Genomic DNA, 26,394 nt, shown 5'->3' with positions numbered 1-26,394 from the left:
AAGAGAGATGTAATAGAACTATTTGCCCACAATATATTACCAGTTACATGGAATTTATGCATAACATAATCATGTTGAAGTTCTCGATTGATCAGCGTCTGGTCCGAACTAAATCCAATAGGAAACTTAGGAACATCATAAAGTCTCGATTAAAACACCAAAAACCATCAAATTTACATCAATTGTGGTTATTAATTGAAAAGTAGTGAATCGATGCAGATATCATGTTGAATATATGTCTCGCCATTTACGATGACACCGAACAAACGGTGCAACAAATTAACGTGTTGTGTAAAAATTATTTAACAAATTTATATTTCTTAAATGATTGTGACCAACCACACTGCTCATTTATGTCGATTAAGATTTAATTTCAGTAGACATTATTTTGATATGATAAAATATAAAATATTTTGTTTGAATTTAATTAAAGATATGTATTTCCTAATTAATATTAAATAGTAATGGGTGTATTGTGTGTATATGTATTTCTCTGGTCACCACTGTAGTTCAAAATTCTTGAAAATTTTAAATAGTTTATTACAAGTAAAAATTACTTTTATTCCTACTTTCTCGTAATGTTTGACTATTTTACTTTTATATATTGTTTTTGACAAACAAATCGATAATGTAATATGAATATTTGAATATATTAGGAAATAGTGTAATAAAAATTTCCAAAGAATTTAATTTTTTACTTATAAAAATTGTTGCAATTAATGTCCAATAAATTTTGATTTCCAATAAAAATAAACGTAAATTCAAATTTTATGTAACAGTGGTTGTCTAATAAAATCATTATATTTGTTAGTTTTACCATAATCAACGAGTACACTAACATTGTGAACTGCAAAATTACCAGCCTACTTAATTTTTTAACTTAAAAATGAAATATATAAATAAATAAAATTAAACCATAGTAACACATGTTTAACATTTGCCAATCATCTAGTGACATATGAAAGAAAGTTTTTTCGTAACTAGTTGTTTAGTTGTTCAAAACAGTTCATGCAGTTGTTAGTTTGAACGATTGATTAGGTAAGTAAAATCATTTGCACATTTTCCATGCCTTATAAATTTTGTTGATATTTTCATTACATAAAATTTTGGCGCGATTTCCAACTGCCATTGTATAAAACCCGGTCTTTTCTCCTGTGTATTGTTCCATAAATTTTGACAGTCGACCGGTTACTTTCGCTTGCTTCGCTCACACGTCCAGTCTCGTTTAAGTCGCGCAAGGTGATAGTTGTGTGTCCGTTTTCTTTCAGATTAGAACAGCTTTTTGAGTGGAGCATCAAAATGCCTCCAAAACGTAAACTATCTAAGAAATCGGAACCCGAGACTTCCGAAATATCACCACCAAAAAAATCCAAGGAAGAACCAACCGACCCGGAATCATTGGCGCGAAAGGGAGGGCCAAGTAAAGCAAACGAAGAGAAAAATGAAACAGCCCCCAAGAGACGAGGAAACCAAGCCAAAGAGCCGGCTGATAATGATCACGGGGAAAAACCATCAAAGAAAGCTCAAAGAAAGCCCGCCAAAGAGCAAACACCAGATTCTGAAGCACCAGAGGATAAGCCAAAGAAGGCTCAAAGAAAGCCCGCCAAAGAGTCGACACCGGATTCCGAAGCACTAGGCGATAAGCCAAAGAGGGCTCAAAGAAAGCCTGCTAAAGAGCAAACATTGGATCCCGAAGCACCAGGGGATAAAGTGAACAAAGGAAAAGGTAAGGCGAAGAACTCTGAACCGGAACAAAAAACCGATGTTGAACCGAAAAATACGGATAAAGTAGGAAAGCCAAAGAAAGGCAGAGGTAGGAACAAGCTTCCAGAAGCTGGCGAGCAATCCAAAACCGACTCGGAGAACGGAAACGTAAATAAAGACAAAGACAAAGACAAAATTGAGCCAACTTCAGGAAGTGGTTTGAAGAATGGAACTGTAGAACACGTTACTGGGGATATGGAAGTTGAGGAAGAACTTCCAAAGAAAAGGGGTAGACGACCAGCCAAAAAGGAAGCAGAAGTGAAGGAGAAGGTTACACCAAAAAAACCCAGTGGTCGACCCAAAAAAGAAAAGCCACCTAACGATGAAGATGATGGAAATAAAGCAGCAAGTCATTCAGAACTTCTAAATGAGACCTTAACCAAATGGAGGTCTTTACAATTTGGCACTGAAAGAGTATCTGCAGAAGGTGAATAATTTTTAATCAGATAAATTTATTTCTAATATGGTGATTTTGATATAGGCAATGTTCAAAATTTCACGTTGACGTCCTGGAATGTTGACGGTCTGAGGGCCTGGGTGAAGAAGGATGGACATTCCATTTTTCAGCATGCGAAACCAGACATCATCTGCCTCCAGGAGATCAAATGTAGTGAAGACAAATTGCCTAATGAGGTGAGGTGTATTTTTTGTGTCATAACTCCATATTTTTACATGTCGTGTCGCAGATTAAAAATATAGAGGGTTACCATTCATATTGGTGTGTCGGCAAAAAGGAAGGTTACGCAGGCGTAGGCTATTTTTCGAAAATCAAACCAATCGACGTGAAATTTGGAATTGATGATGAGGCTCAAGACGACGAAGGCAGGTGCATTACGGCCGAGTACAATGATTATTACGTTGTTGGAGTTTACGTGCCGAATGCAGGCAGAAAATTAGTCACTCTTCCCAAAAGACTGGAATGGAACAAATCTTTTGCGGATTATATCAAGGAATTGAACGACAAGAAGCCCGTCATCATTTGTGGCGACATGAATGTAGCACATTCGGAAATCGATTTGGCTAATCCCAAAGCCAACACCAAGAATGCCGGTTTCACGAAGGAGGAACGGGACGGAATGACAGAATTTTTAAGTAAGGGCTACGTCGATGTATTCCGTAAGTTGTATCCTGACCAAAAGGATACTTACACATTTTGGACATACATGGCTAAAGCCAGGGCCAGAAACGTTGGATGGTAATATGATTAATTTTGTACAACTGTGTTGTTACTAATTATTTTGTTTCAGGCGTTTGGATTATTTCATTGTTTCTGAGCGATTTATGGATAAGGTGTGTGACGTGGTGATCCACGACAAAGTTTTCGGGTCAGATCATTGTCCTCTAAGTTTGTATTTGAGTTTATAAACATTGTTTGTATTTTTTATGAATTTCTGTATGTTTTTTAATGAGTGAAGTTTTTGTTAGAATATTACTGTTAATTTGTTTTTTATGTAATTTGAAATAAATATTTTTTGATAATCGTGATGTTTTATTATGTAAAATTTTTGTTGTACGAGAGTTTGGGTAATATAAATTATATAATCATTTAATATTTTACATATTTTTAATTCTTACCACAACAATGATTATTACAGCTGTTCATTTGTCAAGTTTATATACAACAGTATAAAACAAAAAATTGTCATAAGTATATAGATGTCTTATTCGAAAAGATTAATAACAGTTTGTAATTTCAGCAAAGTTAAACGAAAAAGTGACAGAAGAAAAACGAACCTATAATTAATATTCAAGCATTGTTAACAATAATGTTTTATCACAAGCTTTACAATAATATTTTGTCTAAAATTATTGCCGGATAATCCCAATAAAACAAACAAAATAACGAAATCCCCGTGTGAACATTGCATACGAAGATGTCAGTAAAATAAATTTATAATTAATACGTTAAAATTTTATCATTCGTTTTAAAATTCGCAGCTTTTAGACGATAATTCTGACCATGACAACTCTACGATGTATACACTCGAATTTTGTATATATTACAAACTAATACAAATCTCAAAACAAAGAAAAAGTGGAAACAATCCATCCCATAATGAATAAAAACATAAAATAAAACATTCCGTTAGTTCGTCGCATGTGCAACGACCCACTCACAGACTAGAATAAAAGTAAACAAAGACCAAATATACAGACTCGAAAAGTAAATATACATAGAGTCCCATCCTAGTTATAAAACGTATATAAAATTGAATTAGCGTTTTTTAGGCTGCACAGTTGTGTATCACAGTTCATAAATCAATAGAATTATCCTTTATTTCGTGTTAAAAAAATATCCATTAACGAGCGCAATAATCGTCCTTAATATTTTACAGTGCATTCCTGTGCATAACCCATGTCTTTTTCGTGTGGTCGAACCTATGTGCCAACCACTGCTGTTCCAATAGCTGATACCTGTCTTTGCTGAGGTACAACGGTTTACCACGTCTAAAAGAAAATGTAATTGTAAAATTATTGGAAAAATAAACAATTCACAAAACGTACTTTAAGTCTCGGTCCTCCTCCTCGAAATCATCCAAATAGAGCGAGCCCCACAAACAGGCTCGATGACCACGGATCACGATGATGTAGGTGGAGGTGACGACGAGAAAGACACCGGTGCCGGCGCCGCACTCCTGGGCGTGCGCCACCGCCTCGCACACGTTCTGCTGTTTGCAACAGTTCTGTTTCAGACACACGATCGTGCCGCACAACAAACAAATGCTGGTCTCCTGCGCAACGCTGTGGCACTGGCTGCACGGCCTTTCGTGGTAATACTAAAACGAAACCGACATTATATCTATCTCGATCCAATTTATCGCGTCCAATTAATTACCGTGAATATTTTCTCGTACTCCCTAGGCAGTTGCAGAAGCCGCGGCGGATGCCAGGCGAGATGTTGTTCGCTGAGAAATCCCTGGGCAGCGATCTGGCTCTTCGCGGAGAACACGCCGAACTGTGCGAACCAGCTGCGCGGCGATGCGGAGCTCATGTCCGTCGAGGCCGGCCAATTCAGGGCCACCGCCGCGTTGAAGCATTCCCAATCCATCGACTCGGTCACCAGTTCCAGATAGTAAACCAGACGAACGAATTCGCTGGCCGGGGTTCGGATGTCGGGCAACGGTTGTTGGTACAGGTGGTGCTTAAGAAGGGCGGCGATCCGCAGGAACGGCAAACATAACTTTTGAACCTATTTACCACACGATAAATGTAAATATTAACATCACAATCTATCAATTGAAACTCACCTGTTGTTCTAAGGCGACAATGTTTACTTGGGGTTTAGTGCTACTCTCACCGGAACTGTCATCTTCCATATAAAATTCTGTGTCGCCCAAACAAGAATTAATGAGGCCCAAAGCGTCCGACAAGTTTTTAATCGATTCGCCTTCGTTGTTTAAGTTTGCGGCTCGCATACGTTCTGCGTTTGTCAAGCCGAAGGACACTTGTGTTACTACTTGGTAATAGAGTAAATTGTACACCATCTGGACCATTGTAGTAAAATACGCTATAAAAAATATAAAATAAACGGTTTATATAAAATTAACTCATATCACGATGCTTACTTTGATCAAGGTGCAGTGGAAGAAGTAAAAGCATTTGCAGCAAGAGAGCGGTGGGATCACGAATAAGTAAGGGAACTTCTCGTTCAATCGGTGCCAAAGACGTCGTAGGAGTTTTTGGTGGGAGACCGCACAACTGTTGGAACGTCATCCAAGCCGGCCACATGGCAAAAACTCGCGCAACACGCGCATGGACGGCCAAAACGTGCAATAAAGGTACTAAAATTGAATCACAGTTTAATTATCAATTAATCAATCATTAATCAAAATAATACACATACCAATGCAGTCGCGTTTAGGCAGCAACGGATTGGGCGGATTAGTGGACGATAAAACTAGAGAACCACCGCGCTGCACCAGTTCGACTTCCAAATTGGTACGAGCAATCGACGTGACAAACAGGAACAGGCTTTGCGATATAGGTTTGTCGAATTTCGGTTTAAAAAGTGGCTTCAATTGAGTGCTGCTGGACATATCCTCCATCACCTTGCCTATGGCCTCAGCCATATTCGAATTGCTCTGAAAATACTTGACGTTAAATGGTTCTTATTAGAAATTTAAAACAATAATTTTCTTACGGGTCGTTGGTCGTTTTCTTTTAAAAATTCACTGAGCTCGTCCAAAACCTGAGTCATGCTAGATGGTCTGGATCTGACCATTTGAGCCTTGTCACCGAGTTGTGGCGACAACGGCAGCACAGAGTTAGCCAATTGTCGACACAACGGACATAAATATTCGCCCCTGAAACATGATTGTTGTTAATTGTTAAGATCAAATTTTTACAATATCGGACACGTACTTCTCATGTAAAAGATTTATTTGTCTTTGCTGCGACCTCAGCGATAACAGGTACGCGTGTAGACAGTCTAAATGGAGATGGTGGCCGCAAGTTTGAACGTGCACACCGCCGTCCCAGCCAGAGTTCACCGACAGGAACCACGATTGCTGAAAATTAAACGTTGTACGTTATTAAAAGTCGAAATTCCATAAGTAATTACGTACAGGATCAAAGTGGCAGTCGAGCTCTTCGACGCGGCGATCGAACTCCGCCGCCAGAGTGTCGTCTTTTCGAAGTTGTTCACGTTCCTCCTCGCAGGTCGGCAAAACGGACCGCTCGGGTTGACCGCACTTCCGCCTATGACCGATAACGCTGGTTGCCTGAATTAAAACGACCAGACCCATCGGGTTATCTTCGGTGCTTGGAGTACTGAAACATTCATTAAGTTACTGTACCAATTTATCATAACTATTGTTGTACCTTTGGTTGCAAATAACACAGTCGTATTCCTGTTTGCTAACGAGAATCGGTTCCTCGCCTTCTGTCCTAGTCTCATTCTCCTCCGTCTCCATCGCCTTCTCCATGAATTGCTTCTGTTTGTTGGCGAACTCCTGCATTAGCTTTTGCTGTCTCTCCTTTGCCCTCCTCCTTCTCTCCTCTCGTTCCTGGTTCTCCTTCTGTTTTTTGGCCTCCTCACGCACTTCCTGCGACGGCCACAGCCGCATCCGCGTCTCCCTTATATACTGGAGACAGTTGCTGTCGGCTGCCGCAATACGACGCAACAACCGGCCGATGTAGTAGGTGCCGTCGCCGATCGGAGGTACGTCCTCTGTGGACGACGACGCTGCTTGACCTCCTTCATCCGCTTCTAATCCAAAACTATCCGGCATGCAGGAAAGTTGCGAATGCAGACGGAGGAGCAAAGATATCACGCTTTCATTCACTTTTACCGAGGGCGGATTGCTCGTGGCGCCCTATCAAAACAAATAAAACAGTTGCATAGAGAAAAACTTTAATTGTCGGTGTTGTTACCTCGACAGTCAGTCTTCGTCTCAACGGGTATTTCTTTCGGTGTGCTTTCGACGTAGACGGCACGAGTGCCATATCCGAACCGAGTCTGGTTAGTACAGACAAATCTTGGGGCCACCTCCGTTCCGAACTGGATGTCAATGCCGGAATAGTAACTGGTGGAGGTAGAGCCGGACGTTCGGTCGGCGTTTCTAAAAGAAATTACTATAATAACGAAAAACTAAAAATAATATTATTAGAGTACCTGCGGTGGGAGATTCGATGTCAGCATCAGTGGCGACCGTGGTCACGCGGTCCACCTCCATCGGTGTAGAGACGGACGAAGTGGACGTGGATGAAGAAGGAAGAGCGGGATAAGGCCGTGGTGAGTCGGCCGGCGGTCGATAGAGCATTACATCACTTATACCGGATGAATCTTGGACCATGTCGACCTGCCAGCCGACTGCCGGTTCATTAAGCATTATGTGGGCCATCTCCGCAATCTCGGCGTCCGCTTCCGTCGAGTCCCAATCGGGATCGCTGTCAGAGCTGTACGTGATGGGTGACACTTCAGGTTCTTGCGAGAGGAATACTCTGCTGATCTCTGTACGAAGATTGTCGAAGAGACAATCGCCGACGAACCAGTTGGTTAAATCCATGTCGGCTAGCATGCGTGGTGGTTGTGGTCCGCTTGGACACATTTTCTTGTCTTTGTCGTCTTTTTGATCAGACACAATGACAGCCTGTTCCAACAGGAAAACGACCAAAGCCATCACGTGTTCGTTGACGTGTCCGCGCACCGCCTTATACAGAACAACCAGAGCGGCCGCGTGGAACACCCTAGACCTCAAAATATGTCGCGGATCTTCGTAGGCTTCGCCACATTCGGCCGGGCTTCTGAACGGAGGCCAGGGACTCGTGCCTGCTTTCAATTTATTGGCACACCTCGCACTACAACAACACATTTACCAAAAACTAATAAATAATTAAGTAGACTGCTTACTATTCGGTGTATCGATCCATAGATGTTTGGAAGTCTCTTCTGTGTACGGCACGCAACAAAACGTGGACGGGATCGTACTGGAGCTCCCACACTTTCGCTTTGGGCACGTACATGCCCTGCTGCATGTTGCCGCTCGCCTCCAAAGCTGGCGCCCTATAGTCGGCCACTTCGGCCAACAGAGATTCAAAATCGCGGCTCTGCGAGGTGCCGCAACGTTCGGGCATCAGTTCCATCAGCTGCGAATGTGTCTTGTCGCCCATGCAAAGCAACGTGACCATTTCGAGACGATTCAGGGCGGTTTCGGGTAAACCTAGGTTGGTGCGCACGCTCACCAGCGTCGCGAGGAACGTAAGGAAACTTTCGAGCATCGGAGTATCATGTTCGCCTTCCAAATAGGCGTTTTGAGGCGCTTGGTATGGGGATAAACTCATCCATTCTTTTATATGAAATCTGAAATTAAATTAATAATTTATAAGAACATTCTTTTGAATAAACAAACAATACTCACTTTTCTATGACAATGTTCAGGAAAGTATCAGCCGGTATTCGGGTACAACAAATCTGCAGCAGATACAAGTCCGCATCGACCATAGAGTTACAGAAATTGCATTGGATGTATGTCATGGCTTGGCCTTTGATCTGCAGTCCATTTCGCACCCACAGACCGTTCAGAATTTCATAGAAGGCAACTTGTACGCGAAGCGGATGCATCATCAGCAGATTGAGTATGTCCGACGGGGGAAGTACCTCGTTTAAGGTGATGCCTTGCTTTGCTACCGCCTGGCACAGGAAAACGGCGAGGTAGCGATGCAACGGCAAATGGAACGACACTTGCAAACTGTCGCTCTGTAAAATGTATTATGCATTTGTAACGACCGTGAGTCGAGTTGTTTTGTTTGAGACTTACCACACTGGGACTAGTGAAGTTGATGGCATCTAGCCAGTCTTTTAGTTCGTTTAAACAAGCAGTAAGAACTCTGCGGGTCAGTTCGGCGGTTGAAGAGTCGGTGAGATGGGAAACGAGCGCCCACATGGGGTAAGCGCTCGCCTCTAGTTCGGCGCTGAAAGCGGCGTAATATGTGTTCGGTTCAAATTCAACATGTTGACTGAGTTCGCGTTGATTGACGTTCATGCCTTGAAAGACGCCGAGGAATGCAAACCACATTTCGAGCAACGTGTCATCGGCCATGAACTTGAGGGCGACCGGACGATGTGAGAGAACATTGTTTAAATCGGAGACCAGCGGCCAATAGCAGTGGTCCTTCATCACCGGCTTGCCACAATCAACCACGAAATGAAAGTTCTTTTGCGGATCGTGTAGTAAATTCTGTATTAGGATCTTGCTCATCATGTACTTGAGGCTGACGACCATAACGTGCAAAAGATTGAGCTGTTCGGTCATGCGCAGAGCCAGTCCCTCGTTCGAGAACAGCTGCACGCTGACGTGCACCACGCGATTACTCAGCGTGTCCGGATCCGGCGACTTTTCCAGCATCATCGAGATGCGACTGTAGTGTAGCACGAACGATCTTGTCAGCGCCTCCTTGTAATCGGGATCCGGCAGCATGTTGAGTAGCAAACAGACTACCTTCTGGGGAAACTCGAACTTGACCGTCCAGAAAACGAGTTCCTCGAGCAGCGTGCGGTGGACGAGTTGCTCCCGGAGCGACGGACAGTCGCGGTAGTCGTCTATCGGTTGGGGGTTCGGCAGAGATTTCAATGCCTCCTCGTAAATTGTACGCGACTCATGCAAGTACTGTGCGTACTCGGTGCTAGGATTTTCTGGCACCTCGTTCAGAACCCGGTATTTCTGCGTGAATTTAATAATATACGATTAAGAATTAAACCATAAAAGATGTCAAAGTAAAGCTCGCTTATAACATACGCAATTCGTTTACAGAGATAGAAAACCAATACAAAGTTTTTTTCATAAAAAGTTTTAATGTGTTTCAATAATAATATTTTGCAAATTTCCCAAAACAAAGATGTACTTTTCATTTTTAATTACATGTTTTTAAAGAAATACATATAAAAGTTGTTTGTTATGAGTGAATTTATATAATAATTATTCTACATATCTACATAGAGAATTAAAACTCAATTAAGTTGAGTATTTTCTACAACCTATCGATCAAGAAATTTTAGAAACTTGTAAATATTACTAATGAAGAATTAAAAAACCTGACTTAAATCAAGCTGATATCCTCAAGAATGTTCAGAATGACAACTAAACAGAAGACTATAGTGAAAAAAAAACAACGGGCACAGGCCAAAATATTCGGATTTAACTATAACAATAAGGATGTGCTCCAGTTTATGAATAACTATCCTTCATATCCAAAGATAGAGAATTTAAATTTCGTTAAATTGTCTTTTACAACCAAATTAAACTACTTTTTATTTCTACAAACTATGGATGAAAAACAAATTAAATGCTTTAAGACTCAATATCGCAAAATTGAACTTCTGAAAGCATTTGATACTAGAAAAAAGTAGTCCTTAAAAACAAATCAGAATTGTTCTCGTCATATGGATTTTACTTCAACAAATAAAACAACGGAGATAGAAAATGATTTTAAAGAAGGGACCAATTCCTTAGCCGAAATTAGAGCACTTAAAAATAATTATAGCACATTTTAGAAACTTATAAATACGGAAGAATAATTAGAAAGCTGTGAAGACTGATACCCTTAAAAACCTTCAGAACGATAGCAAAACAAAATACGATAATAAAGAAAATAATGAGTCCGGTCCAAAATATTCGGAATTAACAAATAGTGGATTTAGACACAATTAAGTTGTGCCGCTTGTCTCCAAACTATTTTTTAGCCTACAACCTATGAATCAAGATTTAATTCTATCACAAAATTGAACTTCTGGAAACAAATTTTAATTGAAAAAATAAATAGCTGTAACACTTCTAGCTACTAATAGTATTTGATGCTTGAAAAAAGTAATATTTCGATGAAGGCATCATTGGCTTACCCTATTTTAGTGAACTTGTAAATGTTGGTAAAGAATCAGAAACTCAGGACAATAACGAAACAGATGATAAAGAAGAAAAAAGAATGTATCAAGTGTCCTCATGTACTGAGACTTCAAAATCTAGTTTCACTTTTAAAAAATTCATTACTTGTGAAGGTTTAGATCATCGGTCGGCAACGTTCGGGAATGGGCCCGTTTTGTAAATGAAAGTATTATATGGGATATAGAGATCGATTATCAAAATTATGGACAAGTGCAGCCCGCCTTTACTTCACTTTGTCATTAACTAGCCTTTGCCTGCAAAAAGGTTGTCCACCTCTGATTTAGATGATCATAAATTATTAAACAGCTTTTCTATTGTTGATAAGACTCGAGTCTTAATCTCAAGCACATTACTTTATTCATCTTCTATTGAAGTTCTAATATATCGTTTCAAATTTTAAGGCCACATTTAGCTTTAACTGTATATAGTCTAGTTAAAAAGTATTTTTGGACGATTAGAATCTATTTCAAAGCGTTGAAATCATCCTCGTTTTAGATTAATATTTACGTAAAATTTGGCATACAAATAAGCTATTTTAATTTATAGAATTATTTTTGTCTATTTTAAAACAGTAAAACTAAAACAAAGTAATTTTACAAATATTTCTACGGTAAATCTACAATTTCTTGTTTTTTAAAAAAATTATATTATATATTCATAACAAATTATGTAAATTACAATTTTGACACGTGTCATTCGCAACATTAATGTGGACATCAGACATCCTAATTATAATCTTGTACACGATTCTCGTGAGTTGTTTTTTGTACATGTTCTTCGAATGGATCCAACAAATTTAAAGTGCAACAGAACTTGTCGTGTTTTCAAATGAAACTTTAATAAACCATGACACCTTATCTATCTTGTATAATTTGATTAATGTCTGTACCTGCGGATTAGTGAGGGCGGAAGTCATAACGCGACGCATCAGTCCACCCATATTGTTGAATTCCAACAACATCGTGATGTACATTTCGGCGTCCTGGATGGCGGCCTTGTAAGCGTCCGTGCTGGCCGAACGGCTGTTCTCCCTCAGATGTTGTATGAGACGGAGTATGATACGGGGCATCATCGCCTCCGCCACGCACATTAGATCTGACGGCGCCTTGCCCTTGCTCGACGCCTTGTTAGGTCCATGTCGGTCGCAGAATCTGAAAAAAATGAGAATTGTAGGCGGTTGGGGAGTGAGTGAGGAGGTTTTCTTACCCGGTTTCCTTCATCACCGACGTGTCACCGCAGTCGCAGGCACCGCCGGCCTGGCTCAGGAACATGTTGAAGTCATGGCGTTGGTGGTTGCCCTTCTTGAAGCACTCGGTGCACAGCGACATGCAGGGGGAGATGCCGCACGTGCGACATCGGTACGCGACAAAGTTCGGCGTCCAGACCAAACCGCAAGTCGTCGCGTTATCGTATGCTCTCACTGGATATGAAATAAGAAACAATTATATTGGCACAATCGTTCGATGTGATAATGATAAAAGTGCATAAATTTCGTCCGGTTTATCCGGAGTTGTGGAACAAAAGGCCGTTAACCTTGCACACCGAAAATCAGAGATCGACGTCATCGACCCCGCAAACAACGGCAGCACCAGACGAGAAGAGATAGATCAGATGCGACGTTGACGAGTCACTTTTCACGCGAGTGCGTGCCTCCAATGCGTATGGCCGTTTTCACTTTTGTTCTGGCGTTTCTATCTAATCTATTGTAACAATCACCAGTCGAAAATTCGCCTGATTTATTTTACAAAATTAAAATTTTACTTCGAAATAATATTCGATAATTGTTGCGTAAAGAAATTCACACTTCTCATTAAATAATCTTGTCTTTTCCTTAAACAAATGCCAAACAAAAACAAAACGCAGACAATTGTTTCGTTAGGTGAAAGTGTACGATTTTCGGGAGGGAATTCCACCGGACAACATTACTTTGTTCCGCGTTCCTCGGCATCAATTAACCGTGCCAAAAATAAATAAATAAATAAATAACTCCAACACACAATCCGGAGTCCATTCCGGAAGGAAAATTCAACGAAAAACGTTCCGACTCCGGTACACGGATTAGAGTGCGAGAGGTCGTCGGCCCCCCGAAAATGCCGTCGACCTTTATCGCGCAAAACTGAAACGGAGGCGCACCATTCCGAATGGAATACCGAACGTCGCGTTTTCGGACATTTTTCGTCGCAGATGGCATTTGAAGTTCATCGGTTTTGTTAAATTTTATTTTTTTGAATGTTCCGACATTAGAGAATCCTGATTTCACTAATGTGAACGTGTATCAACTGATAAATATGTAATTAAACGATTGTAATTTCAAATCTGAAAATAAGGAGTGAAAAATTAACTAAGAAGTTTTTATGGGAATGGAAGTAGTTTTTAATAAAACAAACACGAAAATCACTGCGCAACAAGTTATGTTGTCCTCTTTGATGTAAATAAAAATGATTACATGTGCATTGTTGATAATAATCTTATCAGTTAATACTTGCTAAAATTCAACACGCACATTATTTAAAAGATGTTTTTAAATAGCATTTTGTTATAACTTCTGATAAACAAAATTGAGATATAAATATTTATAAATATGAAGAGATTTTTAATCTAAATTCTAAAAATTTCGAACAACAATCAGTAACAAGTTCTAGCCGACCTTATTGGACTACCTAATCGAGAAATAGGTTTTATAAAGCACCTGGTTATTAGTTACCTCTCATAGTTTCCTTGTTCAAACTAATACAAAGAACAAATAATAAAAGATTTTTAATTACATGTATTTTTTAACGTATTATTTTTTTATTTTACTATTCCCTTTATAACAACATAATAAAACAATAGTTTTATTTTAATCATGTGTTATTCGATTATCAGAATATATACTGTGTTTCTTTTTTATCAGAAAAAAACAACAAGAATATACATGATTTTTAATGAAATTCTGATATAACCTTTCTATTTTTAAGATCTCCTTATTAAGATGGTTAAAACTTGGCTTTGTTATATTAAATAAAATTATTTTACTCAAAATCAAAGAATCAAAGAATAATAAATAGTTCCTTCTTTCTGAGGTATGTTATAACTGAGCTTTACTGTAGTTGAAGACTAAAGTATAAATTACTTAATTAAATAAAACTATTGTTGATGATGATAATTAAGAGAGAATTGTTAGTGAAAGACCTCAAAAATAATTAAAAAATAGATATTCATTATGATGATGCAAAGATACAATCACAAAAACAACAACAACTGTAACTTTCTCTAATGACTTGGCAAAGTAATAAATAAAAATGTTTGTGAATAATTTTTTCGGGACAAAACAAAATGTGTGGTAGAAAAGAATTTGGACGATTCGTAAAGAAAATCCGTCGATGATGTAACGAAACAGTGTCGCGAACCAAAACTGACGTGAGTCACGGTGTCGTCCCGAAGAAACGTACTTCGAAGGCCGTTCGCATGGTAAGACGTCAAATAGACGGATGAAATAATGAAAAACTGAAAAATGAATCGTATTATTTGCGTTGATTGTGCATTACCTATATTGCTGAATTCGTCGGGCGTTCTGCCCCCGGCCATGAGCCACTTGCACCAGTCGACGGTCTCCCATTCGTAGATCGGTTTGGCGGGGTTGAGGACGTTGTCGAGCACTTCGTTCAGGGGCTTCGAGTTGGTGGTGGTGCTGCAGCTGGCCAGTACATAGGCGGCGGTGGCCCGCTTGCCCTTGGCCATCAGCACCTTTACCTCGAACGTGGAATTGGAGGCCATCGCGCTATATTATTCTCATGTCACCGTCAAGCGACGCCCGAAATTTTATTCCATTGCGATGCTCGGGTCGTCGCCGTTCACACAACGCACGCACCCACACCCCGTGTTACTTATCGAGAAAAAAAACGCACTTCAAATTCCGATTTCACGACTGTCCGAACCAACGGCAAGTTGAAATGGCTGTCATGAAAACTTTCGCACCGTCTCTGTCTATCGCACACGGATCGGAGAGAGACAATTGACGGGTCAGTGTTTGGGTTTTCGTTGCGATTCTCGACCTTATGTTGAAGAGAAATAAGGGTGGCGTGATACGGACGTGTCAATGATACTGGGGATTTGGATATGTCACTAATGTTGCCAACTTTAGTATTGTCTCTTGATTTATGTCGAACATTATGCATCTATTATTTATTTAATTCATATTTTTCATATTCATATTTTGTGCAATTTAATACTTAAAAAAAAATAATATTTTTTTAAAATTTTGATTAACGATGTAGGCAACTAACTTATACATTGGTGCTACGGGAGTTGTTTGCGTTCTAAGTAGGCGTAGTTTAGAGTTTACTTTACGAGGGATATTCGATATTATCTTGAATTATATTAATTCTAAAAACATTTGAGAACAATTAAATTAGCCAATTTTTCTCCCCTTGACCTAAATGATATTATTTGATCCGTATATTTTTAAATAAAAAAACGTTTTTTGCTGAATTTGGATAAAATTGTTTTTAAAATAAGTAATGCAGAATGAAATTGATCATTGTATCGTAATTTTTTATATTAAAAATATAAGATCTTTTGTTTATAAAACTTTTATTAATTATTTATTTTTAAATAAGTATATAATTATTATTTTTAGTTTTTTCATAAATATATAAACAAATTTTCACTCAGTCAGTCATAGTTCATGCCCAGTTGATGACAATGGATCATAAATACCCCACCCCTATGACTATCTATAATTCAGTCAATTAACGACCACAACATGGATTGTTGATTTAGTGTTATTCTTGAATACATTGAACATTTCAGTTAGTTATTACCTAAGTCGTAAGTGAAAAATACACCCCAGGTCGTATGACTCAGCACATTTAAGGAGAAAGGATTCGACCACACTCAGATTTTTGAGGCTCATAAACTATCAGATAGTGGGACCAAAACCGACAGGTAATGATTTTGCCTGAAATCTGTTGAATTCCAGGGGGTCAATAAATAGTATATGGTCATTTATAAACATGATTCAATTTTCGATCAATTTTCAAGCACTGATTAAAAATAGCATCGTATGCTTTTATCTATTACTATTTATTATACCTTAACCATGCCTATTCTTATTTTTAGTATTAACTATTAATAGTCATAGTAAATAGTATGTGTTAATATAATATTAACATTACATTTATGTTTATGAGATTTTTAATATTACTTTATTTAGCTTAATAAAGTTAAATTTTTTTTAACTCAATTTTCTTGCCACGGTACCACTTCTTCATTATCAAAATACATACAAAATTTTATTATAATTTTTTGCTACAATCGCAGTATATCTTCGTTAAGGCAATTCTACTTCAAGATGTTTTTTATTAGATTTACAATCTGCATTTAAGACGTTCACATTACTGTTGAAATTTATTCACTTATCCTTCACTGGTACAAGTGATATCCTCGAAAACTAATTTGAAATAGATAATGATTATTTCAACGTTTGATTTTCCAACAATTTTCAGTTTTCATTTCAGTTTTTATTCTCTTGAATTAATGAATTTAATACTAAACGAAATCTTAAAAACTCGCACTGTTTCAAATATCGAAAATATAATAAATATTATAAAATATTTCATCATTGATTGAGTGGAAAGATGCAAGAAATTTGTTCTTAAAGACAGTTAATTATTCGATTAGATTTCAGTCAATTAACCTTTGAAGTTCACTTTTTTGTTGATATTATTGAAATGCTAGTGAGTGTTACCAAAGAGTGACGTTCTACTATTTGTTAAGGGTCAGTGAAGTGTTAGTGCAATGTTATTGAAGTGACAGTCCCGATCAGGGACGGGCCAATTTGATGGAGTAGGGACAGGTCAAGTAGAGTAGCGTCCGCAGTAAATAAAAGATTTCAAAAATAACTGCGACATCACCAGAGAGGTCACACCGTGTTTTGTATCTGATCTTCGCAAATCAAAGGTTACTTTTAGTCGTTAAATTCTGGTATTTCTCAATTCAGCGCTGTAAACATAGCGATTTAAGAAGTTTTGTTCTTGTTTTAACTTAAATTTACCAACATATTTTCTTTTTATTTATTAAGTTCATTTTGTTTGTGATTATTTGCCAGCATACTCCGTTTCTGTTTTTCGTACCAACAAGTTACGTTAATAAATAAGTCATATTGTATTGATTATTTAGTTTCAAATTTAATTAAATAAATTCTTTTTTTTAATTCGTTGATATATGTATTTAGATTTTATTTCATTTGTAAAATTACAAATATTGTAAATTGAATATTTCCGTGAAATTCAATTAAATATATTTTCTACAAATTTTTGTCGTGGTAATCCCACTAACAAAATTAAATTAATTTTATACATAAAAATTTGTTATGAAATATGAATATGAAAAATATTTCTAAACTGCATTTGTACTAAAATTCAATTTTGATCTGTGATGTATCTGACGACCCATGGAATGCAAAACAATCAAGAACCGAAAATATATTTCATTTTCTTTTTAAATTTACTGGTAAACAAATTTATAACAGCGGTCACGTCTAAATCAAATAAATGAGGATGTACTTTTTAAAAATTTAAATTTCAATGTTATTTTAGGTTAGAAGCGTTACTATGCCAACCGTACACCCAAGAGAATAGTTCACGAAATTCTGGTTGAAGCGATGTAGTTAATAGAAATAATAGTTCAAATGTTCAATAGAGGTTATGTATTTTAACCCAAATTACCATGTTGATAAAAATCTTAAGAAAATGGGATTCTCGCAATATTTTACAAATAAAAAGGCACTATTCCAACAGAAACATACTAAAATTAAAGGAAAGAGGCATGTTCCAGGATATATTTCCTGATACTGCGGCGTAAGTTAATAACTTATTCTTTTATAGTATTACATACCTAAACTTGATTTTCAGTAACTCAGTCACAGATTTAATGAACGCAAAGACACAGACGGTTTATGCAGGATTTGATCCAACAGCAGACAGTTTACATGTTGGAAATTTATTGGTTTTGGTTAACTTAATACACTGGCAAAGAAGTGGTCATCAACCATTGGCCCTTGTATGTATTTTGTTAATTATTTAAATAAAAAAGTGTATATTTTGTTATTTTAAGGTTGGAGGTGCCACAGCAAAAATAGGTGATCCAAGTGGTAGAACAACTGAAAGAGAGGAAATGAAATTGAAACTTATAGATGAAAATGTGAAAGGTATTTACCAAAATATAAAAACAGTATTTGAAAATCATGAAAAATACATCTGGAAGGACGAAGATAAACTTAAACCAGTAAGGTAACATATTTTACAACATTTAAGCAAATCATTCAATTAAACATTTTAGAATACTTAACAATGATGATTGGTACAAAAAAATGACACCAACTGAATTAATAGGAAGAGTTGGAAGGCATTTAAGAATGGGAACTTTATTATCAAGAACAAGTGTACAAACCAGATTGCAATCACCAACTGGCATGAGCTTTACTGAGTTTAGTTATCAGTTATTTCAAGCATATGATTGGTTGCATTTATTCAGAGAATATGACTGTTCATTCCAGGTAATTATTTTTTTATGCATTCTTATATGAATAATTATAGGTGAATTTGTTATAGATAGGAGGAAATGATCAGATGGGAAACATTATGTCTGGTCATGAACTTATTAGTAAAGTATGTAAGAAACCAGTCTTTGGATTGACTGTTCCATTAATTACAACGGAAATGGGAGATAAATTTGGAAAGTCAGCGGGAAACGCTGTTTGGTTATCGCCGGAAAAAACATCCCCTTTCAATTATTATCAGTTTTGGATGCGGCAAACCGACGCAGATGTTGAAAAAATGCTGAAACTCTTTACGTTCGACACCGTCGGCGCAATTTCTGATTTAATGCGTCGTCACAATGAAAAGCCTGAACTCAAATTACCTCATAAAAGGTTGGCAGAACAAACTACTTTGTTAGTACATGGAAAAGATGGATTGGAAAAAGCACAAAGAGCTTCAGAAGTCATGTATGGTGGAAGCATTGAAGCACTTGGACAAATGAATGCTGCTGAAGTGTGTCAGTTGTTTGAAGGGGCGACTATTGTTGAAATTTTACCTGAAGCTGGACAGTCTATTTTAGATTTGAGTATGAAAGTTGGATGTTTTCCCACTATAAGTAAGTAATTAAAAAAATTGTTAATGTTTAATGTACTATTAAATTTGTTACAGATGATGCTGTAAGAATAATAAATGCAGGTGGATTTTATATTAATCAACAGAAATCAAAAAATCCAAATGAAATATTGAATATGAATGTGCACAGAATGGCCAATAATATTTCACTATTAAGAGTAGGCAAAAGGAATTATTATGTAGTGAAGTGGTTGTAAATAAATAATAATATTTAAATAGTTGTTTTATTGCACAGTTAGTATATTCCTATACTAATTTGTTAAAGTTCATAATGGGAAAAAATTTCATAATAATATTACTGAGATTATCCAATAAAATTTCAATATGGATTTCTTCTATATGTCCTTGCTGTGACAGATCATTAATAACATTTTGTATGTTCAAAATGTGTTGGATTCCAATCAGTTTTATGGAGGTTACTAAAATTCCAATGGGCAGATAAAACTTATTTTTCATTAAATTTCTAAAAATTAGCATTGTTTCAGAAGTACACTTGTAATGGTTTCTCAAATTAAAAAACCACTTGTGACGTAACATGTAGATCATTTCCAACACCTTTAAAGAGATATTTACGAGGTCGATGTTTAGATACGACTGTCGCAAAAACTTTTCCAAAACAATCATCAAATCCTCAACCTTAGTAGTAATGGGAATGTTTCCATTTATCGTTTTCAATATGTGAAGTTCAGCTTGTCGAATTAGGTTTTGATTGTAAATGTTTTTTTTCCTAAAATTTAAATAGTCGCAAATATTTGGTACTTTGATGTAAATTTCTGCACCCGTGCATTTATTAGCGGTTAAAAATGCGATCCCACCTGCCAAACTTCGATCGATCACTGCTATGTTATTTACGTAGCAAATCCTATAGTACTTCTCCAGTATTTCTAAGCTCAATATGAAAACATAAATATCCACTTGAAATGTATCACAGCACATTTTTAGGAAATAGATATCCTCCTCCGTTGCAAGTGGTTCGTAATACTCGTCATAGGTTGTATGCATTAAGGCACACCAGTCGTCGATTAATTCTTCTTCTAAATTTCTCTTGTTGTATTTGTCCATTTTGAATGTTTTGCGCTATAACGTTTGAATAAACAATTTAGAGTTTAATACTTTTTCGTATTGGCCGCCTTATGGCAGCACCGCTAGTCAATTCTTTGACGCGGGGATATTACTGTCAAAATTAAAAACAAACGAAGTATGTGAAATTCTTAATTGTTAGTTTTAGCACATTTTATTATATACAGATCTTTACGGTTTTCTTAAAACTGTCAATTAACTGAAAGTAAAATAATGAATGAATAAATAAATAGGGATATTCATTTAAAAAAAAACCTAATTTTATTTCATCATGCATTGTTGAGTAACATTATTTTGTTTTTATTGGAGGTTCTTAAAATAATCTATTGTTTTTAGAATTATTAATAAGCCTATCAAAATTTTAATTTTAATTTATTCCTATGGATTGTCATACAAAATAGCAGTAATAGTAAGAAACGCAATAAAAATTACCATATATCATGCAAATTTATTAAAATCTAATATTACATAAATAAAAGAACAAAGGGAAAACATTAAACGGTAAGTATAATAATACGGTGTTTGCAACTAAACTAAGGGATTTTTGGAGGTAGGTATATATGAGTATAAAAAGAACACACGAGAAGTTAGGAAGTCGGGGAACGCGAAACGAATGAAAGTTGAAATTCAAATATAAAAACCTTAATTATATATATTGTGATCTATTTGAAAGTGGGACATCCCGTGTTTTTTGTCCGACATACTTTTTTTTTAATTGTAAAGCATAAAAATATGTGCAAATTGTCACATTTTATGGCCAAAACCAAAACCTACCGGGTGATTAGAAATCGTACTAACAAATTTTTTATAAAAAATCTAAGTACACCACTAGATTAAACTCGATTAAACTCCTCCTTAAATGGATATATACCAAATTTTATAAAAATTGTGCACAATTGTCTTAAAAAATTGAAAATCATATTCTTTTTATGCTAATTTTTTCAATATTCATGGTTAAAAGTTTGCCCAGTAGGTTTTGCATCTGGGTGTGAAAAACGTGAAATTATGTCTATAAGTATAATATTTTCAAACTGTACAATAAAAAAAAAGTTTGTTAAAATCGAATAAAAAATATCATTTTTCAGATGTTGTCTCAAAGACAATTGGTTTTTTAACATTGTTAATAAAAAATAATTTTCAATATAGAAAAATATAGAATTTTACCTAAATATATAAGAAAATTTTTGCAAGTAGCCTTAAATGTTGTACGTAAATTAAAGTAAACTGTTTGGTTATATAATATTTATAAGAGGTAATTAAATAACTCACACTATTATTTCAACAATTGTTTAATTATTGTCTATAATATACAATATAATCGAATTTATTACAATTATCTATTCACAATATTTTTAGCTTATAAAAAATATTTTATTGCCCTATAATTCATTAATTTACTATACACATTTCAAAAGCAATTCAGGGTAACTTTCTGGTATATGTACAGTCATTAAAGTAAATTACAATTAATCAAAACTGCGATAAAACTGAAATCCATATAAAAACTTAATTGCAAGTAAAATGGCACACGACTCAAAACATACGCGATTTAAAAACAAATTAACCCATGAGATTAGAGGGGACGACCACATATCAGTACTAAAAATTAATTTTAAAAACGAGTGTCATGTAAAAAACTTTCGCGCAAATCACAAAACATGGAAGAGATTTGGCACACATGGCGCGACATAATCCAAAAGCCATTTTCAGAGTTTCGCAAAACGAATCGAGGCACAGTCTCCTAATACACTTTTGATCAATTATTGGCTAGAAATTCGCGTCCCATCCGGATAGGTCGTCCTGGGGAGGTCCGTCCGCGTCCGGCGGATAGTCGTCGAAGTTCGATGTGTCCGTCACGTGCTTCACCTGGGGCAAGATCGGTGGCGTCAGGGTTCTGTTCACCAGACCCTCCCAGTTAAATCCATCAAACCACCTAAAACACGTATACGTTACGTTTGTTTAATATAAAAATCACATCGTAAAAACGTACTTGTGTTTCTGTATTTCGCTGATTCCTCCTTTTTGATAGCCCAACCGTTCGGCCGGATTGTCTCTGCAAAGCTTCTTGATCAACGCCATAGCGTTACGCGTTATGTTCCTGGGGAAGTCGATTGCATCAATACCCTTGAGGATTATATTATAGGTCTTCATTGGGTCGGAACCAGTAAATGGCGGAGTGCCTTTAAAAATAAAATAAAATAAAATCTTCAATTAAATTTCAATTGATAAAACTTACCAGTTAGTAATTCGAACATTAGCACACCCAGAGACCAATAATCGGCACTAATATCATGACCTTTGTTAAGAATAACTTCTGGAGCGACGTATTCCGGTGTGCCGCAGAACGTCCAAGTCTTCCTGCCAGATTGCAGCTTCTTAGCGAAGCCGAAATCCACCAATTTTACATATCCTACATAAAACACAAACAGGGCGATTAGAGATTTAATTTGTAAACTCGATTTAATAAGTAGATGTATACCTTGGACGTCAAGCAGCAGATTCTCCGGCTTGAGATCCCTGTAAATGATGTTCCTGGTGTGCAGATAGTCGAAGGCCTCCACAACACACGCGGTATAAAACCGAGTCGTGCTATCGTCGAAATAGCCCTTGTCCCTCAGCACGGTCCACAGTTCACCGCCAAGGCAGCTCTCCATCAGCATGTACAGGTACTTCGCGTCCCTGAACGTCTTATACAATTTCACGATGAAGTCACAGTTCGCTTCGCCCATTATCTCCTTCTCGCTCATGATGTGCTGCTGTTGGCGAGTTTCGACGATTTGCGCCTTCTTCATCTGTTTCAGGGCGAACGAACGGGACTGTTTGCCGACGATTTGGACCAGTTCGACTCTGCCGAATCCGCCCACGCCGAGAGTTGTCAGCACCTTCAGGTCGGAGAGTTTCACATTCTCGAACTCTTCATTTAATCTAAAAACCCAACAATTATTCAACCTTGTGTTATGTACCATATAAATTAATATTATAATATTATTATTCTGAGTTTAGTATACTTACTAAATGTCCAAATTATGCTTGTAATTATAAAAATACCAAATATTTATTGATTTCGTTAATTTTTATTTGTAATTAATTAGTGAGAATAAAACATTAATGTTACCTTTTCCTGTCGTTGCTCTCGTCCCTGTATTTGGTTCTGATTTCGTCCAGATTCGAAATTAATTGGTTAAAGGTTTCGTGATCGATTACAAGGCAAGAAACACCCTCAGGATCATCAACGATAATGTTTGCAGTACGTAAATCGTCTCTATAAAAACACCAACAACATGGTTACCAAGCTGTTTATTATTTTAATATGTTGATTTTAAACAATATAAATGAGATTACAATGATTTACCCTTGCAAGGCTTTTTCGCCAAAGAAATCGCCCTTGGTGAGTGTACGGATGTACTGTTCTTCCTGCGATTCGGGAACCCGTTTCGTGACCTTCACGCGTCCCTTGCTGATGATGAAGAAGGTGTCGCCTCTTGCGCCTTGTCTTATGATGTAGTCGCCGTACGCATAGAACGTCTCCTCGAGCACGTCTGAGATCTTTATGAGGGTGTCCTCTGGCAAGTTCTTGAATATCGGCACACTAAAAAAATTTGGGAATTAGTATATTTTTGTGAGATTGGAATGTAATACATATACCTTTTGAGGAAATCGGTGTACTCGGCTTGTCTGATGAGGCCGGTCCTCATCATGATAGTTTGGAAACATTGCCGCTCGATGGCCCATAACTTGCAGTCGGTCGCTGCCTTGATGGTGGCAGTCCTCTGACAATTGTAGAGGATTGCCAGCTCACCAAGCACCTTGCCTGGCGTCAGGGTACTCAGGAATTTGTCCTCGCGGGACACCTCTACACAACCCTCTGAAAATAACAATGAATACATTACTATTTGTCTTTTATCAGTTACTTAATAGAAAGTTTATACCCTCATATTTATCATTCTTCTGGAAATACTTGTACATTATAGTCAGAACTTTAGAGGGGTAAGAAATAACCATCTCGTACAATTTTATTATAAGTCTAAATATTGGCAACATTATGAAACCCTTTGTTTATTTTTTTGTGATAACTTTGTTAATAACTTCTCTTCAGACTATACATACTATAATTACATATCACAGAAACGTTCAATAAATAAATAAATAAATTTAGTTGTTATTATCACATTACAATTTTTATAACCTAAGAAAACATTATTTTATTTACAAACTGTGAAGAAGGGTGAAGTGCTGCCAACTGAATCAGCCCTTAACAACTACCCCTCATGTAATCTGAGTTGCATAATCTGACAATATTCGATTAATCCTGAGACAACAATCAGTAAATCATCTATGATTACGAGACTTTCTACGGTCGTCGATTAATGTTCCTCTCGACTTGGTACGATCATAACCTTTGGCAATGTAAAGAAAAAGGTCGACGATGAGAATCACGAAGGAACTTTCGTTGAGCTGAGCGGCTCGCAGATTCACGAGATTCCGCGGAATCTGCGGTGTCATGGGTCAAAAACGGAGATTGATGGCCACTTTCGTGTGCAAGTTACGACATTCCGGGCGCCAGTTATTCAACAAAACTTGTCTCGTTTTCGAGTAAAAATTTTTCTAATGTAACTCTGGACCACTGTGTATAAGTAGTGTGTCAAAGTCAATAAATACGGCGGGTTTTCTCTACATGTATGCCTACGTTTTCTCTGACGAAAAACGCACACATGAAACATTTTAACGACATTAGAAATCGTCGGCAAAAAATTTATTAATAATTAATGCGCCGTACTGCACGTTTTTTTCATTTTCAATTAACAAGTACGTGTTATGGTATCGACGCGATCGTTTTCACTCATTTACATTAAACGAGATGGGGAGAAATTAAAAACAAGAAACAATAACAAAGGAACGATGAGGAAAATAAACGCGTTCATTGACAAATTTTAATCAAGGCTAGTCATTTCATCAAGGTAGTACTTTTTCGATAATGTAGTCCCCATGGGCAAGATTTTTTAAATAGAACTAAAAGTATCGAGCAAATAAATCGGTCTCCGGAAATTATTAATATTGTCCATGCGTAAGTGAAAGGAGACACACTTTTTTCCGTCAATTCGTTCCCGTCCATTATGCAACGAAGTTTTCGATTAAAATTCATATTTGCTTTCGTTCGCCACAAAATCCGAAACAGTGAAAAGCAAAATGCCCACATTAATTATCGGTCGACAATAAACACAAGTTTCGAAACCATAATACGAATCGTCGAAGGAGGATTCACTTGTGCATAAATAATAGAAAGCGCTCATTATCCGATTGATTTCCAATCGTGATTCGGAAAAATCCGACTCACATTCCAACGTACAAGGACGAACGCAACGAAGTCTTTGTTCTGACGGCTGAAAGAACGATTCCGGAAACCGTCAATGGGCGAGATAAGTGTGTGCGTCCGTTTACGTCGAACGCCCTGCGCAATAATCGCCGGAAAACAACACCTCCTTTGGATTCGAAATACGAACAAAAGAAACGGGCACAACCTTTGTAAATCATTTTCGAAGAAAATCCAGTTTTGTTGAAGCGGCGTTTGAAAGGTGGAAATCCGTAAATCATTGACAATTGATGGTTTACTCTGTGAAGCACTGACTGACGTTCCTAAATTACCTCTTATCCATTCACGAGATGTACAAAGTGATAAACCGCAGCTTTGTTAATGAAAACCTAAAATGTTTTTGTATATACAAATTTGCGGCTTGCAGATAACGGAATTTCGCGGTGGACATATGGTCTAACAGTAAAAGTTGAAATTTAATCGAGCCAAGGAAGAAAGTAAAAACGCCAACCGTATAATTTAACCGTATGATACATACAAACACACATGGTACCGAGGTACGTGCGTGTCGGACATTCTTCTAATGACATTGACGCCATTGGAAGATTTATCCGTGGAAAATCGATCACGAATCGTTATAATTACACCCGGCCCGTTACCCATGGTCGCCACATGTCGCCGACCCAAATTTTTTCGATATTGTTGA

At 37.0% G+C, this 26,394-nt stretch overlaps 5 protein-coding genes across 9 annotated transcripts in view; 2 read left to right on the top strand and 3 right to left on the bottom strand.

Annotated features, from left to right (window-relative positions):
- The first annotated feature begins 951 nt into the window (after positions 1-951).
- LOC109602900 (DNA-(apurinic or apyrimidinic site) endonuclease) lies at positions 952-3,243 on the top strand. Its single transcript, XM_049962293.1, has 5 exons — positions 952-1,038; positions 1,269-2,191; positions 2,246-2,397; positions 2,451-2,959; positions 3,012-3,243. The coding sequence occupies exons 2-5, from the start codon at positions 1,300-1,302 to the stop codon at positions 3,127-3,129; spliced, it is 1,671 nt and encodes a 556-aa protein (XP_049818250.1). The 5' UTR covers positions 952-1,038; positions 1,269-1,299; the 3' UTR covers positions 3,130-3,243.
- Positions 3,244-4,023: 780 nt separating this feature from the next.
- On the bottom strand, positions 4,024-15,170 carry LOC109603981 (E3 ubiquitin-protein ligase Ubr3). The gene is made up of 18 exons (XM_020020495.2): positions 14,672-15,170; positions 12,351-12,564; positions 12,034-12,295; positions 9,024-9,926; positions 8,625-8,962; positions 8,117-8,566; positions 7,379-8,064; positions 7,138-7,325; positions 6,586-7,079; positions 6,330-6,534; positions 6,127-6,272; positions 5,906-6,068; positions 5,609-5,846; positions 5,331-5,546; positions 5,013-5,272; positions 4,601-4,954; positions 4,270-4,541; positions 4,024-4,212 (listed from the first exon to the last, which is right to left on the bottom strand). The coding sequence occupies exons 1-18, from the start codon at positions 14,898-14,900 to the stop codon at positions 4,095-4,097; spliced, it is 5,736 nt and encodes a 1,911-aa protein (XP_019876054.2). The 5' UTR covers positions 14,901-15,170; the 3' UTR covers positions 4,024-4,094.
- Positions 15,171-15,924: 754 nt separating this feature from the next.
- On the top strand, positions 15,925-19,513 carry LOC109603488 (tyrosine--tRNA ligase, mitochondrial). Its single transcript, XM_020019991.2, has 7 exons — positions 15,925-16,070; positions 17,723-17,983; positions 18,038-18,185; positions 18,240-18,415; positions 18,465-18,681; positions 18,737-19,280; positions 19,334-19,513. The coding sequence occupies exons 2-7, from the start codon at positions 17,853-17,855 to the stop codon at positions 19,492-19,494; spliced, it is 1,377 nt and encodes a 458-aa protein (XP_019875550.1). The 5' UTR covers positions 15,925-16,070; positions 17,723-17,852; the 3' UTR covers positions 19,495-19,513.
- On the bottom strand, positions 19,503-20,420 carry LOC126264997 (uncharacterized). Its single transcript, XM_049964995.1, has one exon. The coding sequence runs from the start codon at positions 20,357-20,359 to the stop codon at positions 19,544-19,546; it is 816 nt and encodes a 271-aa protein (XP_049820952.1). The 5' UTR covers positions 20,360-20,420; the 3' UTR covers positions 19,503-19,543.
- Positions 20,421-21,648: 1,228 nt separating this feature from the next.
- LOC109603865 (cGMP-dependent protein kinase, isozyme 2 forms cD4/T1/T3A/T3B) overlaps positions 21,649-26,394 on the bottom strand; it is a 48,618-nt gene continuing 43,872 nt past the window's right edge. For all 5 annotated transcript variants that reach the window (XM_049962001.1, XM_020020377.2, XM_049961999.1 and 2 more), the window contains 7 exons: positions 24,023-24,242; positions 23,730-23,966; positions 23,493-23,639; positions 22,857-23,302; positions 22,614-22,787; positions 22,368-22,557; positions 21,649-22,310 (listed from right to left, as the gene is read on the bottom strand). In XM_049962001.1, coding sequence (XP_049817958.1) covers positions 22,145-22,310; positions 22,368-22,557; positions 22,614-22,787; positions 22,857-23,302; positions 23,493-23,639; positions 23,730-23,966; positions 24,023-24,242 — 1,580 coding nt within the window. In that variant the 3' untranslated portion in view covers positions 21,649-22,144. The remainder of the gene's footprint in view (positions 22,311-22,367; positions 22,558-22,613; positions 22,788-22,856; positions 23,303-23,492; positions 23,640-23,729; positions 23,967-24,022; positions 24,243-26,394) is intronic.

Source organism: Aethina tumida, chromosome 1 (assembly GCF_024364675.1).
Source record: "Aethina tumida isolate Nest 87 chromosome 1, icAetTumi1.1, whole genome shotgun sequence".
Classification (NCBI taxonomy): domain Eukaryota; kingdom Metazoa; phylum Arthropoda; class Insecta; order Coleoptera; family Nitidulidae; genus Aethina; species Aethina tumida.
This window is presented reverse-complemented; position numbering and strand designations above follow the sequence as displayed.

Bases quoted from the DNA above. Each gene is read 5' to 3' on its own strand.
- LOC109602900 (XM_049962293.1), top strand. From the start codon at position 1,300: ATGCCTCCAAAACGTAAACTATCTAAGAAATCGGAACCCGAGACTTCC. The intron at 2,192-2,245 runs GTGAATAATTTT...ATTTTGATATAG, and splicing joins TGAAAGAGTATCTGCAGAAG to GCAATGTTCAAAATTTCACG. The intron at 2,960-3,011 runs GTAATATGATTA...ATTTTGTTTCAG, and splicing joins AGGGCCAGAAACGTTGGATG to GCGTTTGGATTATTTCATTG.
- LOC109603981 (XM_020020495.2), bottom strand. From the start codon at position 14,900: ATGGCCTCCAATTCCACGTTCGAGGTAAAGGTGCTGATGGCCAAGGGC. The intron at 6,535-6,585 runs GTACAACAATAG...TGAATGTTTCAG, and splicing joins TGTGTTATTTGCAACCAAAG to TACTCCAAGCACCGAAGATA. The intron at 6,069-6,126 runs GTACGTGTCCGA...ATCATGTTTCAG, and splicing joins ATAAATCTTTTACATGAGAA to GGGCGAATATTTATGTCCGT.
- LOC109603488 (XM_020019991.2), top strand. From the start codon at position 17,853: ATGTTGATAAAAATCTTAAGAAAATGGGATTCTCGCAATATTTTACAA. The intron at 18,416-18,464 runs GTAACATATTTT...TAAACATTTTAG, and splicing joins GATAAACTTAAACCAGTAAG to AATACTTAACAATGATGATT. The intron at 19,281-19,333 runs GTAAGTAATTAA...AATTTGTTACAG, and splicing joins TGGATGTTTTCCCACTATAA to ATGATGCTGTAAGAATAATA.
- LOC126264997 (XM_049964995.1), bottom strand. From the start codon at position 20,359: ATGGACAAATACAACAAGAGAAATTTAGAAGAAGAATTAATCGACGAC.